The sequence below is a fragment of the Sinocyclocheilus grahami genome, unplaced genomic scaffold, assembly GCF_001515645.1.
Source record: "Sinocyclocheilus grahami isolate Dianchi unplaced genomic scaffold, SAMN03320097.WGS_v1.1 scaffold233.1, whole genome shotgun sequence".
NCBI classification, from domain to species: domain Eukaryota; kingdom Metazoa; phylum Chordata; class Actinopteri; order Cypriniformes; family Cyprinidae; genus Sinocyclocheilus; species Sinocyclocheilus grahami.
The window spans coordinates 3616364-3632795 of record NW_015505412.1 but is presented as its reverse complement, the minus strand read 5'-3'; the positions used below and the strand labels follow the sequence as shown (position 1 = coordinate 3632795).

At 40.1% G+C, this 16432-nt stretch overlaps 1 protein-coding gene across 1 annotated transcript in view; it reads right to left on the bottom strand.

Annotated features, from left to right (window-relative positions):
- Nucleotides 1-1703: 1703 nt before the first annotated feature.
- The window catches only part of LOC107597579 (uncharacterized), a 54395-nt gene continuing 39666 nt past the window's right edge, over nucleotides 1704-16432 (bottom strand). The window contains exons 4-18 of the mRNA XM_016288711.1: nucleotides 10145-10300; nucleotides 9792-9923; nucleotides 9506-9688; nucleotides 9285-9377; nucleotides 9043-9129; nucleotides 8891-8924; nucleotides 8704-8796; nucleotides 8514-8612; nucleotides 8239-8277; nucleotides 8038-8048; nucleotides 7586-7828; nucleotides 5877-7424; nucleotides 5644-5828; nucleotides 3656-5504; nucleotides 1704-1709 (exon numbers count right to left, since the gene is read on the bottom strand). Coding sequence (XP_016144197.1) covers nucleotides 1704-1709; nucleotides 3656-5504; nucleotides 5644-5828; nucleotides 5877-7424; nucleotides 7586-7828; nucleotides 8038-8048; nucleotides 8239-8277; nucleotides 8514-8612; nucleotides 8704-8796; nucleotides 8891-8924; nucleotides 9043-9129; nucleotides 9285-9377; nucleotides 9506-9688; nucleotides 9792-9923; nucleotides 10145-10300 — 4758 coding nt within the window. The remainder of the gene's footprint in view (nucleotides 1710-3655; nucleotides 5505-5643; nucleotides 5829-5876; nucleotides 7425-7585; nucleotides 7829-8037; nucleotides 8049-8238; nucleotides 8278-8513; nucleotides 8613-8703; nucleotides 8797-8890; nucleotides 8925-9042; nucleotides 9130-9284; nucleotides 9378-9505; nucleotides 9689-9791; nucleotides 9924-10144; nucleotides 10301-16432) is intronic.

Below are 16432 nucleotides of genomic sequence, written 5' to 3'. Positions count from 1 at the left end.
TTATTTTTGGCAGCATATTAAAACAGTATACTGATAACTAAAGACTGTGTGTGAAATCACATACCTCATAATCTGATAGAGTTGGAGTGTACAGCATGCTATCGTTTTTCTGTTATGAGAGAAACCACACCTTAAACAGGAGCAGAGTAAGAACAGACTAGACAGATTTTTTTCAATTCAGAAGTAAAAAAAGAAAAGAAAGTAGTACTAAATCGTGTGCTACCACTTTGCTCAGCTCCGTTGTGATCCTTTTCACCATCTTCACACTCTCTTTGCTGCATATTGATTGACACTTGATCTGTCTTGTCAACATGATCAGCAGATACAGAAATAATGAAGTAAAATGCATGGAATAGTGGAGCAACTCTGTCCTCATATCAAATATCCAGCTCTCCCTCCCCAACACATCTGTCACCAAGACATAGGGACTTTAAGTGGCTACATTTCCTCCTCACTAGGGTTTGGCTTTTATTAGTAGATTCAGGCTAGAGCAGCTGAAGACACATTCTGCCTCTAATATAAAGAAACAAGATGGAGAGGTGGTTGGGGGTGTTGGGAGGGACAAATACAGATTACACAATACATTATATAATACAGAATTAACAAGAATATGCCTTGAAAAGAAGTAACAATATTTTTTATTTATTATTAGCCTAGTGTTTATTATTATTATTTTTTGTGATATAAATAGGCCTATTTTGATCTATTTCTAATGATGATAATTTAACACTGACTTAGTTACTCAAGAGGCATTTTTTAAAACTGCAGTAGTCAAGCTGTAGCACAGACCTACCTCATCAAACATTTCTGGAGGGAATAGTTTAAGACGTCAATAGGCAGAATTGCACATTCAGGCGGAAACATTATGCAGAACACCTCAGCGTGTTTTCATCTGCCACAACTCCAAGGAAAAACCAAAACAATAATAAAACGCTGATATCCGAGTCTCTGTCCACTTTCAGCTGAAATGACATCGACGTAAGTCTATCCGTCTTCATGAGCACCACAGCGTAGTACAACCTCGGCCGAGTGTGTGAACTGCAGTCGAGTATCTTTATACCGCCGCGTGATTGGGCTGGACTGTGATGCCCTCATGAGTCATAGAAACATCTACACTGGAGGAGCCACCGAAACGGAAAGTACTTTATGTAGACTTGACAAGTGTAAATATTTAATACAGTGAGTTTGATCAAGGTTGGAGCTAAATTCTGTAGCGCATTGGCCCTCCAGGGCAAGATTTGAGGAACCCTGGTCTAGAGCGTCTACTGGCGACGCTGTACTGAGTCGGGCGACGTCTCGCCCCTATGAAAATTATCATTTTGGGACTAAGATCTCTAATGTTAAACTAACCTGCTGCGCAGCAGTAACCAGACGGACTCCAAACAATGCCTTTGAATATGCTTTAATCACGGCCGGGAGGATATCATCTCAATCACAGAGAATCCCCCAACAACAATGATACAACAGTTTTTATAGGAAAGGTACATAGCAAAAGTAACATGTCACATTACATAATTTTCCTCTGATCTGATTGGTTCTCTTTATGTGAAAAATCAAAGACCACTTCTACTTGGTTACTGATACCTCAGCTTATTCCTTAAATCATGTATCATTATTAGTAGTCTCAAACAGACATCATGTTTCATTATTGCAATGCTATTTAAGACTAGAATATTTTCTGTTCCCTGACACGTAATCAAAAGTTAGGCCTGCAAGGAAAAGAAGTGTTACACATTTGTGATCAACTGATTTTGATTAATTTATTATATTTAAAATTTCCTTCACCGGCCTTATGCTTTTTTCCCCTTATCCGAGACATACCCATGCATCTACCATGATATCACTTGTTTCCAGCAAAATACCATTTGTTTTTACTAAAAATAAAAGTTGTGGTAACTCAGTGGCTCAATCAGAATTACACGATGCAGGTTTTATTTAGGTACAAATAACAGCGAGCACATTTTCCATTCAATGTGACAATCATGGAATTTTTTGACAGTAAGTACAGAGATCAGGTATGAACATTTGTTTTCTTTGCACCATTTCTATCAGGCATGGTGTGGAGCAAGACCTTAGGTAAACAAATCTGAGATATACGTTTAATTGACTTAAGCATTTATTGCAACAATCACGTTAAGAAATCAACAATGCATTACATAAAAAAAATACACTAAAAATTTAAACAAAATCAAGAGTCAATTTGATTACCATTACCTTGTTTTAGACCAGAATACCTTTCTTGGGAATGATGTAATGCTTTTTCATGGTGTACAGCAAACATTTTCATCAATGCAAAATATCAGATGTTTGTATTAACATCAAAGCAGCGATTCATGTTCCCATGTTTTCAAATGCATTATTAACCAAATTTGTATAGAACACTGGCAATAAAAAATTATTTTAACATACAGTGGGGAAAAAAAGTATTTAGTCAGCCACCAATTGTGCAAGTTCTCCCACTTAAAAAGATGAGAGAGGCCTCTGGAGCTCTTTGGTCTTGGCCATGGTGGAGTTTGGAGTGTGACTGTTTGAGGTTGTGGACAGGTGTCTTTTATACTGATAACGAGTTCAAACAGATGCCATTAATACAGGTAACGAGTGGAGGACAGAGGAGCCTCTTAAAGAAGAAGTTACAGGTCTGTGAGAGCCAGACATCTTGCTTGTTTGTAGGTGACCAAATACTTATTTTCCACCATAATTTGCAAATAAATTCTTTAAAAATCCTACAATGTGATTTTCTGGATTTTTTTTCTCGTTTTGTCTCTCATAGTTGAGGTATACCTATGATGAAAATTACAGGCCTCTCTCATCTTTTTAAGTGGGAGAACTTGCACAATTGGTGGCTGACTAAATACTTTTTTGCCCCACTGTACATGAGAATGTTTTGTCTGAAACACACTATTTTCCAGACACGTCTGGACCACATTCGAGAAAAATGTGCAAAACAAAGAAACAAGAGTTAAGTGCCAGAAAACAACTACTTCATAAATAAGTTCTTTATATATCACAGCCAACTGAAAGCCTTTAATGACAGAGGCTTTAGTTCAATTACATATTATACATTTGCATATTACAGAGTCTTAGATGCAATAAAATAAACACTGTCAAATATAGCAAAGCAGTCTTTTATTGATGTTTTACTGGTATCTTGGCCAGGAAGTAGGGTTGAGGGTTAATCAGGGATACGGGAAGTAGGGGTGCTGAGGGGGCTGCAGCACCCCCTGTTTTCACATGGTTGCAAACGCAACGCCAAGTTTGTTCATTTAAATTTATTCCGTTTTAGCATTTAATAATTTATTTGTAATGATCTCTGAAATGTAAATTGTAAGTGGGCTATAATAAACCCATGTTTATCTTTATAAACATGATTAATTTTACTTGTGATGTTTTCTATATGGGATGATTAGCCTAATCCTCATGAACACGTGACGCTAGCGCGTGGTATCAGACATGAACTGTACCGAATGCGAACGAGATTAACTTTAATACAAGGAGATAATGGCGCAAAAGCGAATTTCAGATTTTTTTAAATGCCCATCCCAGCAAAAACTTTCCAAAATCGGCATCTAAACAACACCAGCCCCAGCATGAGCACCGGCGTAAGTGAACCAGCCCCCCCCCCTTTACCAACACGGACACACACAGCACCCCCAACCGAAAACATCTTCCCGCTGATGCTGACCCTTCTCCTGCTCTGGCTGTCTGCCACAGGGGACAGTGTCTGAGTCAGGCTGACTTGTGCATTGCTAAAGGATGCTATCCTCCCACTCCCGGCAATCTGCAAGTTGACTGTGGTGGCATAACTGGTTTTTAATGTTGTTTTGGACCCTTGATTAGGAACACTATCTTCTGTTTTGCCCTCGGTTGGACACTGAATGGGACTCATATTTGGGTTAGCAGGTGCGACATAGGGACAGATCAGGGTGCTCCGACAAGTAGATTCTGAAATCTCTATGTCATCTTTCTCTGTCTCAGTGCAGGACAAAGCATCAGATTCAGTATTGGGCTCTGTCTTGTATTTTGTCAACATATCATGTACATCTGGCCAGGCAATGCTTGAGAAATGTTTTCCGCTATGACTGGTCCTTTCAGTTGTTAGTCTGACAGGTGAAAGAGGGCCAGGGCTGATAGAAGATGGGCTGCCACTGTATGAACCCCCATGAGGACTTATTAACCCCAATTCTGAACCCACTGACCATCGTCCACTTTCTGCCCAAGACCTGCGTTCATGTCTAGTTGGACTGGGTGGTCTGTCCCCTAGAGCAACAAAGGACAAACTGGTTCCTCGAAGCCTCCTCTGGCTCTGCGAGCTGGTTGCTGAACATGAAGACATTCCCATTGGGGTAGGAGAGATGATTCTGGGGCCTCTAGAGTTTGTTTCCACTTTTGTTGGAGAAGATGCATTTGTTATTGAGGGATTCCTTGGCTGCGGATTAGCAACACCCCATACATTTGCAGGAATGCCAATAGGAGGTGGCGAGGTGATTCTGGGGCTCTCACAGGGAGATAATGAGCTAGCTGATGTTGATCTTGAGATTTCCAAAGATAGAGGGGTAAAAAAGCTACCTTGTCTGGGGGTTCTGGGATTTGGTGGCTTTGTTACCAGATGACTGGAGTGGTTTGGAGCAGGTGGAGGGGAGCAGATTTGGGTGACTGGAGATGGGCAAATAGAAGGGGACTGTACACAAGAGCTAGGCTCAGAGGACGGAAAGGGACGAGCCACCCTATTGTGCAAGGTTGTTCTTTGAGGATCATGGAAATGAGGGAGTCCACCCACATTTGAGTGTGGTGTTGTTTTGTGGTTAGTGGCCCACCCGTTATTACTTAAACTGTTGTTATTGTTATTATTACCATTTAAACTGGTGTAAGAAGGCTGTTCAAGAGCAGCAGAGTTTGGGCTGTTAGCAGATGCAGCTGAATGGAGGCTAACTGGAGGTGCAGGGGATATTGACCGTTGACTAAGGCAAGGAGGAGGGGACTGAACTGTTGATGGACTAGATCGAAGACTGTTTGATCTGAATGGGGATGGACAAGACCTTAGGGGTTGACTCCCTACCCCAGTGCTGGATGTACTCCTAAAACCTGACTCCGCACTTAAGTCCAAGGTGATGGGTTTAGGTGATGGTGACCTTAGCCTTAAAGAAGATGTGGGCAAAGGAGCAGAGCTCACAGGTGGGGAAGCAGTCTGAAGATGTGCACTTCTCTTGGCCATGGTTTGAGAAATTGTCTGACTAATACAAGAGGCAGCAAGAGACTTTGTATGAGCTGAGGCCGTTGAGGACAGTCTGGAGTTCTGGGCACTTCTATTTGGAGAGGGTGATCGCATTCGCAGGTTTGGGCTAAAGGCAGACAGTGGTTTCGCATCTAATGGAAGTCCACAACCAAAAGGAATGTTTGAAGGCTTGTCATTAAGAGCCTGGGAGAAAGACTGTCTGAGAGGAGAAAGGCCAGGAGCTGAAGTATCCTGAATCTGTTCCTCGGTCCGCAGTGAAGTATGTGGCACTCTGAAAGGCACGATAAGACAGATTAACATGAAATCAAATACTTACACTGCTGTAATATAAACTACAATAGCATAACCTAAATATCAGTTGGATACACTATATAACTACAGTTTGGTTTGTGACATGCTTCGCAGACTACCTTTGAGTGGCTGGAGATGATGGATTCCAGTTGGTTAAGGGAGTTCTCGTTCCTGTGGCAGAAGGTAGATTGGAAGGCCTTTGGCTAGTAAACCTGGGAAGCTCATCCAAAGAAGGTCCACCTACAGGTGGTGTAGAGGGTGGGCTCAAAGTCTTTGAATTATTGCTCGGCTCCTTCTTCCTGATCTACAAACTACGTTACAAATATCACACAAGATCATAATTGAATTATATATGGATTAGGAACTCACCTGTGGGCTGATTTAGTATTCTCATATCCCCCTGGTGCAGCTGTACTTGCCGAGACTTGAGTGAAGTGCTCTCATTTCCTTCCACTGACCATGCTCCTCTACTCACTCGTGTTTTCTTCTGGTGTAGTGGTACCTTCATGCTGCTTGCTTTCGCTGTGTACATGCGTGCAAGCATTTGCACTTTATTAAGAATCTTTTCTGAGTTCTCTACCAAGCATTGATTGACTGGTCCACCCTCAAAAAATCCTAAATCTGGTACCTTTTCCATTCCTTCGTAAAGGGTATGGCTACACGTTACTACCTTGCCATGACGAGACCATCGGCCAACTTTAATCTGACTGGGAAGGCTATCCAGCTTTCCGCTAGAGGACATCCTAGGTCTTGTTCTACTTTCATACTGAAGAGATGTATCCGCTGTCTCTGTCATCTGCAGATTAGATGTGTCTGAAATGTCAGGATTGCATTGTGAATGCTCATGTTTATGCTGCATCTGGGTTGTTGTGGAATTTAGGGATGCCTTGTTTTTCTCAGGAGCATCTGTATGTTCACCACAGCTCTTTTCTTTTGAGAAAGAGACTTTCAGATTGTTTTTAGAGTCTTGGCCAGTTCTTTCTTTTTCCTTCCACAGTTTCATACAGGGATTGAACTCACAAATGTCTTCATCCGTTTTATCAGCATTCTTGCTGCTTAATAATTCTTTTTGTTCTTGGATAACATCTGAATGTGAAAGAGGAATGGCTGGATCAGAAGATTCCTCATGGTTGAAATTCTGGTCAGATTGGTCTGATGTTGGGAGTAATGAAGATGCTGCGTCAGTTTCACAGCCTGAGTGGCTACTCTCAGACTCAATTAGACTGTCTTGGTGAACACAAACATTGAATCGAGACACAGAATCCTTCACTAATCCAGCAGGAATATGAGAGAAGCTGTTTCTTCGTGCTGTCTGACCCTCCTCAACACCTACCTCTGCTGCCTCATAATAGCTACGTATCTTCTCAATAATCTGCTTATCACTTTTGGTTAGTTTTTGCTCGGGTTCTACTTTGGGGACAAGAGAGGTATCAGTTGCTTTTAATGTAGTAGAAATGTGAGCACAAGCTGACTTAGCCTCACATGCTGCGTCATCAGTGGTTTTGTCAAAATGATCAGATAGATTAAGTTCTTCACTCTTACTAACAGAATCCTCAGTATCTCTTTTCCCCTTTTCATCTGTGGCCTTCACCATTTCTGGGTTGGATGATTCACTATGACTAGGCTCTGGTAATGTCAACTCTCCTGATTGATTCACTTCTTTGGAGGTCTGCAATAGTGATGATGCTTCCTCAAGCTCCTCTGGTGGAGCAACATTTGCTTCACATGATGGATGGCTGTCTTCGCATTTGTCTGACACATATACCAGCGTTTCTTCTGCCTCTGATCTTTTGGTATCGTTGGTCTGATGTTTATTTTCATCCACCTCAGCTATTAGTGGTTTGTACTCATCTAACTGCTGTGCCTCCGATGGCTGGACTTCCAGGGACTCTGGAGTCAACTGACACAATGGGAAAAAAATTGTAAAATGCCATTTTCTTATAACTATAACTAATCACTGATGTCAGTGTGTATAGCCATAGCAATGAAACATTGTGTTGAGTTACTATAGCAATTACTGTCTTGGTTTGAGGTGTCAAAATGTTTTTGTGCTATATGTACCACTTCAGACGTTAACTCTGCCATGCCTTGTCGAGCACGGCTCTCATTAATGAACTGCATGATTTCCTCAGTAATGGACAGTGTTGGTGGTGGAGGGAGTGGGGTCATGTCATCCTCATCCTGACATAAAGCCAGATCATCACGGCCAGATTCAACTTCAATGACAGAGGATGCCAGAGTACTGGTACTGCCTGAAGAGCCCATGCTATCAGCCTGTGGGCACAACTCCCCTTCACTGCCAGCCTGAAAACCCATTAAATGGATAGAAGCATAGATATACAGAAATTTCAATTATGTCATTTTGGACCTTTGAATAACATGTTATCACAGCTGTGATACCAAAAGTATAAACAAAACCTATTGATACATGGTTGCATTATGTTGCAAAAACTATATAATTTAGGCTGTATGATATATAATGTTTAATGGAAGAAAATGAAATTCTTTCACACCTTTAAAGAACCTGGATTCCATGAGCATTGAAGCCATGGCAGATTGGAAAAAGAAAAATAGAAACAAAAATTATTTATTTTTTAAAAGTTTTCCAATGTTTACTTTTTCACATTCACTTTCAAAATAATATCATTACTGATGAAAGAACAACAAGATAACATAAAATTATAGAAAGTGAAAGAACTAAAGTCTACACTCACCACTTTGCTGGAACGCAGCTTCTAAATCTTTGGCAGGTGCTTGAGGCACATAAAGATAAACTTTAAACTTTATAAACCTTTTTTGCCAAAGTACAATAGTACAAGAATTTTAATGTGGTGCCGATATCAATATAGCTTAACAAACAACACTAAATAAAAAAAAATATATACAATAATAAACATAAAAAATGCAATAAAAAATATGTAATTGTGCAGCTGTGTATATAACTTAATTTTAGGCCTGTTTTAAAAATCTGAGATTAGATTATATTCACCAGACTGTCTCCTCCCACGCTTGTATGATAGGTTACCCTCTAGGAGGAGTGGAAGGCTTTTCTTGGCTTTCTCTGGGGTGTAGATGAACTCTGGTGGCTCTGTCAGGGGTTACGAAGTTCATGTTTATGAGTATTTGAATTATTGCAGGTTGGAATTTTAAGGTATTCTAATGAACGCAACATGCCAGACCTGATTGCCTTCTTCCTCTGTGGTAGTTATGAACATCATCCAGTCGTGGAGAAGGCATTGGTTTTCTTATTGGCTCCTGATCAAACTGTGGGGCTGAGTATAATACATAAAATGAATACTCCACAGCAAGTCACACTCATTGCCACAAGCAACAGTTAAAAATGACAAGAATGCAAAGAATACTTACACTGACAGAAGTTGTCACCAAGAACCTGCCTTGCCTGGAAAACATGTTTTAAATAGATATTTAGCGCTCTGGTGTCTTTCTGTGAACTATGTATGACTGTACATTATCCTTGACATAATGATGCATAGTTTGACCTATAAAAAACCTTTTACTTTTAGGGGTAAGGATGCAGGATGGTTTTCCACTATCATCCTTTTGAGGTAATGTAGCCACAGCCGCTTCTCCTCCTGGTTTTTAGCCTACAGAGAAGTATAGTAAGGTTTTTAGGAATATACACTACAAAAAGTGTCTTTTCATTACTTTTAATCAGTTGCTACAAACACAAAACAAGTAATGCATCTACAAAATGTTTCAGTAATGAAGTTGTCTGTCTTGTGCATTTTAAATATTTTACCTGAACAATGTGTTGCTGTTTTGGGATCGTTTGGTCAGACACCTTAAAACAGAGGGGATCCTTCATGTTTTCCACTAAGAGCAGATTACAGCACTTGAAAGATGAGAGGGAGAAAGAGAAAAACATGAGGCTTGCATATCCTAAATGCTTTAAGTAAAATGCTACACTCTACTGTAGATATACAGATTTAGAAAGAAAACTGAAATCTGATGATGACTTACAAAGATGTGAATGCTGTATATGAAATGATCCAACTTTTTCTTGGCAATGAGAAGCATTTTGTCAAAAAGAAAGAATGCTCTTTCCTTTTTCACACGTTGAACCCGGAAGGAACCTTCAAGTACCAGCTCTCCAAAACCACTTAGATCAGGCCCAGTCCAGTTCAGCAACAAGCTCTCAATCTCCTTTAAAAAAAGAAGTAACATTTGCAACAGAATTCAAATCTAAGAGTTACAGAATATTTGATTCTGTAAAAAGTCATAGGGAGCATTTGATGGCTGGAATTACCTGCAGTCTGACTGCATGTTCCTGTTTCCTCTTCATGTCATTGATGTACCAGGCAACTGCTGTCATGGTTATAATGGCATCTTCCACCACCTCATACCCTGGATCACTTTTATCAAAGTGTTTGGACAGTTCCTACCACAAGAGAGCGACAACAGATCAGCTGTACTGTACAGTCTGACCAGAGTTACATGTCTGTTTTAAAGTTTACTAGCTTGGCCCCATTTGCCCATGCTAGTAGATGCCATATCTACACCTGTACACCATCTTCACCAGCAAAAAAAACATAATTTTGAGGGAAAAAAAAGATCAGATCTAAAATCGGCACTACTGTCAAAACATTGTACTCCACTGACCTGCAGCAGGAGGTGGTATTTTAGAATCCTTTGCACTGGTTTTAGCAGGTAAGTCTCTAGAGGCAATGAGTGACACAGAGAGGCCTGCCTTTCCTGGAAGAAGCGCACCAGGCTCTCATTCTTCATGCAGTCCCGCAGGACTGTTACTGAGCTGGATGGAAACAGGGAGGAAGATTTTTAAGCAGGGTGGTCTACCGGGAGACTCATCTTATCCTAAGGCCTGTGGTAATGCATTCAGCTGATGGCCATCTACAAATGTACTTACAGAACACTTAGACTTCTCACATACAGTCTCTAAATGCTAAATACAACTCAAAAGTATTTATGTTTTTGTGTAACCTCCAGTTTCTTCCATTTTCAAAAAAACGTGTATTTTGTTCTTGCTGTAACTGACCGAGTATGAGTGGTTTGACATTCCCTGACTATGTTTTGAAGGAAGGGTTGAATGAAAGCTATATGGCAGCTCGACAAGGCATGGCATATTTCATTCAGTCCATTAGTGAAACTCCAACAGTCATTCCCAAGAGGCCCCCAAACCGCCAGACTGGTCAGTCTTGAGGGAACCCCTCCTTCCATATCGTTAAAGAAAACAACGTGACGCTCTCTAAACACTATGGACTTCCCTTCATGTGGCTGAGGGGAAAAGTTCGGAAGGAAACCGCAGCACTCCAGCCTTCATCATCCTCTCTTCCCCTCTGAAGACAAAATTAATTTAGTGGCTGACCTTTGTGGCAGGGGGCATTCATTGTGGTTATAAAGGAAATTGAATTGAGTTCATGCATGCTTTCTTGGATTGTCCAAAGAGCTTAGTGTTCGAGGTGCCTGTAGGGATGGGATGTTTCTGAACGATGACTTGATTGTCTTGAAAAGGTGTGGCATAATAACAACAACACATAGTTCCGTAATTTGGAACTGTAAAACAATAAAGATCTTACTGTTGATTCAAAGCCACAATTATCTGCTTTCTTGTCCGAACTGTGGTAAATAAGCTGGATTCAATTAGATCTTGGCAAATATTGTGAGGTTTTGGCCCCTTCATTCAAATCCGAGGAAACTGTTGGCGGACCAATAGTTTGAGACTTGAAATATGTGTGCAATATACATACTAAATACTTTCCCAGGTTCTTCTTTGCCAGATACAGTGCATACAAATAGATTTTTTAAGAGTGTTTGAGTTAAAATGAGAGATTTAATACATTAAGACTCCAGATTGGTTCTTTAACGGTGTCAGAATTGGCTACAAAACCATGTTGTAAAACCATACAACAGACTACAATAAACACCAGCCAAAAAGTCTCACTTATTCATTTTCAGGAGTTATGACCAGAAACGGGGAGTTACCTGAAGGAGGCCCTGAATGTAAAAAAGGAAAAAAATTAAAAGCAAAACCGATAAAACCAGAAACAAAATCAGCAGAGCGACTGGAAACACCATATAAACACAAGTTGAATATGGCAACGACAGTATGATTCCTGCCACTGACAAGCATTTTTTCTTTGACCGTGTCAGAATTGGCTACAAAACCATGTTGTAAAACCATACAACAGACTAAAATAAACACCAGCCAAAAAGTCTCACTTATTCATTTTCAGGAGTTATGACTAGAAACGGCGAGTTACCTGCAGGTGGCCCTGAATGTAAAAAACCCAATTCTCTTAGTCCCATTCAGTATTCACTTCTCCCTTCACGTTTTTTGGACTCAACTCATAAGTTGTCATCTTGTCTCGAATCATACTCTCCTCCTCGTCTCATCCCTTTCTTTTGTCCTACTCCCACAATTCATCCATTAACATGGTGTGTATAACTCAAAAAGAAGTTCGCTGCATTACGGTTCCTTTCATCTAGCTCATATTTCCTACAGCAGTCAAGCCTTTATTTATGCTGGAGACACAGCATCCTATGGTGGGGGAAATTCACACAGTCATTCTTCTTTTTTATGCAATATACAAATCCTCAAGACAAATCTACACCCATTATTTCTCTCAAATGAGATCAAAGCAGACAGTGAGACAGTGAGCAGACACGAGGACAGTGAGACTTGTGCTTTAGGGAAAACCAGATTTGTCTTTATTAAGAAACGAATGCTCCTTAATCTCAGCGTTAAGGTGTATTAGAATCCAAAATGAAATCAAAGCTTGGTATGGTGACAGACTGAGACCCCATAAGAGCACACAAAAGAGGTAAATGTTGTTGCTATCTCACTTAATGGAGGAAATCTGTCTGGGCAGATAAATGTGTCTCTCAATGGTCCTGTCTGAAATGGTACACTTGATGTGTATTTGCTACATGAGACTATGGGGTGTCCCATTTTTATGAATCTTTTATGACCCATTAGTTGATTTTTTTAAGCAACAAATTTCAGCTTTCTTTGTGATTATATGTAGATAATTATTAAAACTGATTTGGAAGCCTTTTGAAAACTCATTATAGAAAAAAGAAAAAGTGAAATAATATTTATGAATATTATTTATATCAATAAAAAAACTATGAAAATTATATATATTAAGCAGCAAATCAGCATATCAGAATGGTTTCTGAAGGATCATTTGACACTGAAGACCGGAGCAATGGCTGCTGAAAATCAGATTTGCCATCACAGGAATAAATATCATTTAAAAATATATTCAAATAGAAAATAGTTATTTTAAATTGTGATAATATTTCACAATTTTACAGTTTTTATTCTATTTTGATCAAATAATTGCAGCCTTGGTGAGTATAAGGCACTTTAAACATACAACATACAAAAAAATAAAAAATAAAAAAATAAAATAGAGCCATTTAGACACACACACACAAAAAAACACTTACAGACCAAAACTTTTGTAAAAGTAGTGTAGTCATATGGACTACTTATATTGTGCTTTTTTGTTGTTGTCATTTTTGGAGCTTGACAGCCTGTGGTCACTACAAACTGTAAATTAAGAAATATATTTTATTTATGAGTGAACTATCCCTTTTAGAATGGCTTTCTTAAAAACGAATAATTCATTCTGCTCACTACATGCCAATATAATCTCAAGCAGTGGCCAAAAGCAGCTGCAATGGGAAGAAAAGTCCTGCCATTTTATTAAAGGATGTAAACATACAAAGCGGTGCAGGAAAGCAAAGCATGCAACTAATACGGTGGTTAAAAGGAGCCCCTCTAACAATATTTATCTTGTCTCTCTCTGCTCTTTCACCTCTGACCTTGAAAAAAAGTCATAAGCTGGTTTCATGAGAAAACGGTCTCATCATCATGCCACATAAAATATTGGCTGGTTTGGGACGCCTGCTGAGGAACAGAGAAGCCGGGGGTCACTAAACTTTCTCGGTTTTAAAGTGGTTGGTTAACACAGAGTTATAGGGAACCAGTTCCACTGGGTTAAAGTTTAAGGAAGATCTGGGTCACAGTGAGAAACTTAGGATGGAAGTGAAATGGACCAATGTGAAAAAAATCATGATTTGTTCCTTTAAAAAGATCTATAGCATAGCTTAATAATTAGCTATCATTTTTACTAAACCAACAACCTTGGGGTAGTGAGATTTCCAGCTTGAAGTGGTTTTCCAACACTATAATCATAATAATGCTGCCGTTAAGAAGATACATTCTTGCCTTAATGAGGAAAGTGCATTTTGCATTAAATTAGAAAGTTAATCATATTTTCCAACCTATTTTGTGTCCAACAGAGGCCAAAAACCAAAATAGGTCTCAGGAGTGGTCTGGTTCCTGGCTGTTGGGCTGGCAAGAGTTAAGCATCGCTATCTATCAACACTGTATCAGTCTGTTTATCAGTGCTTGGCCTCATTAACCCTTAATAAGCAAGCCCTGGGACCAAAACCAACATAGACAAACAAATTCCACCAGACTGCAACGGACTAAAGTACGGGAAAGTGCCAAGAATGGCAGTTACAATCTCCAGAGAGAAACTACGGACACTGGAGCCAACAAAAGAAGGCCACCAGGCAAAACAAACTAAAAAAAGATTCAGACTGAACCGCTACAATAAACAGGTACAAATAAACAAACTATATGAGTCCTGTAAGACTCTTTTTGTCACCTTCCAGCTTTCCCTGTGCCTCTGCATTCCTGGACTCTAAAACGTGGGGTCTTTTTTCTCTTCTGTTTTTTTCCAGAGCCACAGGGCATCTGGGAAGGCAAACATGCTGAGGTGGGGGCAAAATGAGCCAGAAAATAAGGGACTGGCGCAATCAGCACCTTTACAATGCAGGGGGAACACGGGCACTGTAATTACGCTGATTTACACTCAGCAGTAGAATGGAGAGAATTCCCCTGAAAGAGGGTCGCGCTCATGAGAGTGACACATGGCAAAACTGGAGCCATGATGAGATGATTGATGACACAGCTACTCAGAGATGAGTGAAAATACAGGTTGTGAGGGGAAATCTGAGGATTACATTGCGAGTTATGAAAGGAGAGTGTGCGAAAAAAGCGGGACCAGCCACAGACAAAGGAACCATAAGTTATGTGCACATTTTCTTGGCAGATGCCGTCTGACCGAAATGACTTACTAGAGCATACATGAAGTGTGTTGTGACAGCCAGTCTGGCAAAAAGAAAAACATAAATGTTCACATATGAGATATGGACCAGAACAAGAGAAAACACTAAGAAAAAGAAGAAAAGAAAAGAAAAGATAGACTATAAAAGAGACAGACAGACGGATAGATAGATGAAGGAAGAAAGAAAAGAAAAAAGAAAGAACAGACACACACACACACACACACACACACACACACAGAGGAAGACAGACAAAGAAAAAGAAAAGAAAAAAGACAGATAGACAGATGAACAGACAGAAAAAAAGACAAACAGAATGATGAACAAAGAAAGAAAGAAAGAAAGAAAGAAAGAAAGAAAGAAAGAAAGAAAGAAAGAAAGAGACAGACATTATCTACAAGAAGTTAAACACACTCTCAGAGTCTTTGTCTGAGAAACTAGGTCAGTTTGGAGTTTGGAACAGGAGTCGGTTCCTCTCTCTCGTAAGCAGCCCCTCTCCATCTTCGCTTGTGCCCCAGAGTAGGGGCTACAGCCAAGCCCCCCTCATCCCCCAATTTCCTGTCCTATTTGGCTGAAATGCAGCTGAAAAAAGGGGGAATCTCTCAGTCTTGCTCCCCTAAATGCTCCCCACATCAACACACACATAAACACACACACTGGAGCTAAAGCCACCGCACCTGAATGTCACCAAACAACACTTCACAAACTAATAATAACCCACACAAACACCAGGCAAAAAGTCATACACAGCAAAGCCGTGCACTGTGAGCTCATGCTCATCTTGTTTCCAACTAGCTTGACATCATTCTTTGTTACGGTTTCTATCAAAACCAGACGGCTCTTACTAATAGAAGCTGAGCCTGCCTCGGTATGACTCCAATCAGACATCATACACACATATCCCAAAGTCAGCACTATGTCCCCGAAATCATCCACCACTCAGCCTCCATTTTGAGACCACAGATTGATAAAACAGCAGCATTCCTCATCATGATCCACGTCTTTCAACAACCAATTTATGGCTATTTGATCTGAAGGCATCTTTTCATAAAGCAGCATAAGCTTGCATGCCATCTCTTTTTATTGGCTTATGAAAAGCTCGACTTCAAATAAACCATTAAACCAATAAAAAATCAGCAAAAGGGAAAAGGAGTAACATTTCAGGCATTCTCCAACCTCCAGCCTATGTACCCATGATCCTCTGCAATCAATCAGTCACAGACAATACAGTTACAATAGATGCACGCACACCTGTTGATGGCTGGCACTGGCAATATTCCCATGAGTTCAAAGACTGTTCACAATGACCCTGTCACTCATGACAGACCACTCTCTCTCCTCTCTCCAGGTCCATCAACATATAATCAGCAGGAATGATGCTAAACCCACAAGGCGTGTTGCTTTAATCTAGGTTGCTGCTTAATATTTACTTTATATTAAAGGGGTCATATGATGCGATTTCAAGTTCTCCTTTCTCTTTGGAGTGTTACAAGCTGATTGTGCATAGATAAGATCCCTGAAGTTGCAAAGACTAAAGTCTCAAAACCAAAGAGATATTCTTTATCAAAGTTAAGACTCTGCCATGCCCCCCTAAAATGGCTCGTTCTAACACGCCCCCACATATCTACGTATCTGTGGAAATATTTGCGTAATGCCGCCCAAATGTGCACGCAAAGAAAGAAGGCGTGGTTTCAGTAACCGCAGTTAGTGTTGAAGCAGCATGTCAGGGAGACGCTGTGTGTTTCTAGGCGAAAGCAAAAGCACTTTATTTGGCCTTCCAGAAGTAGA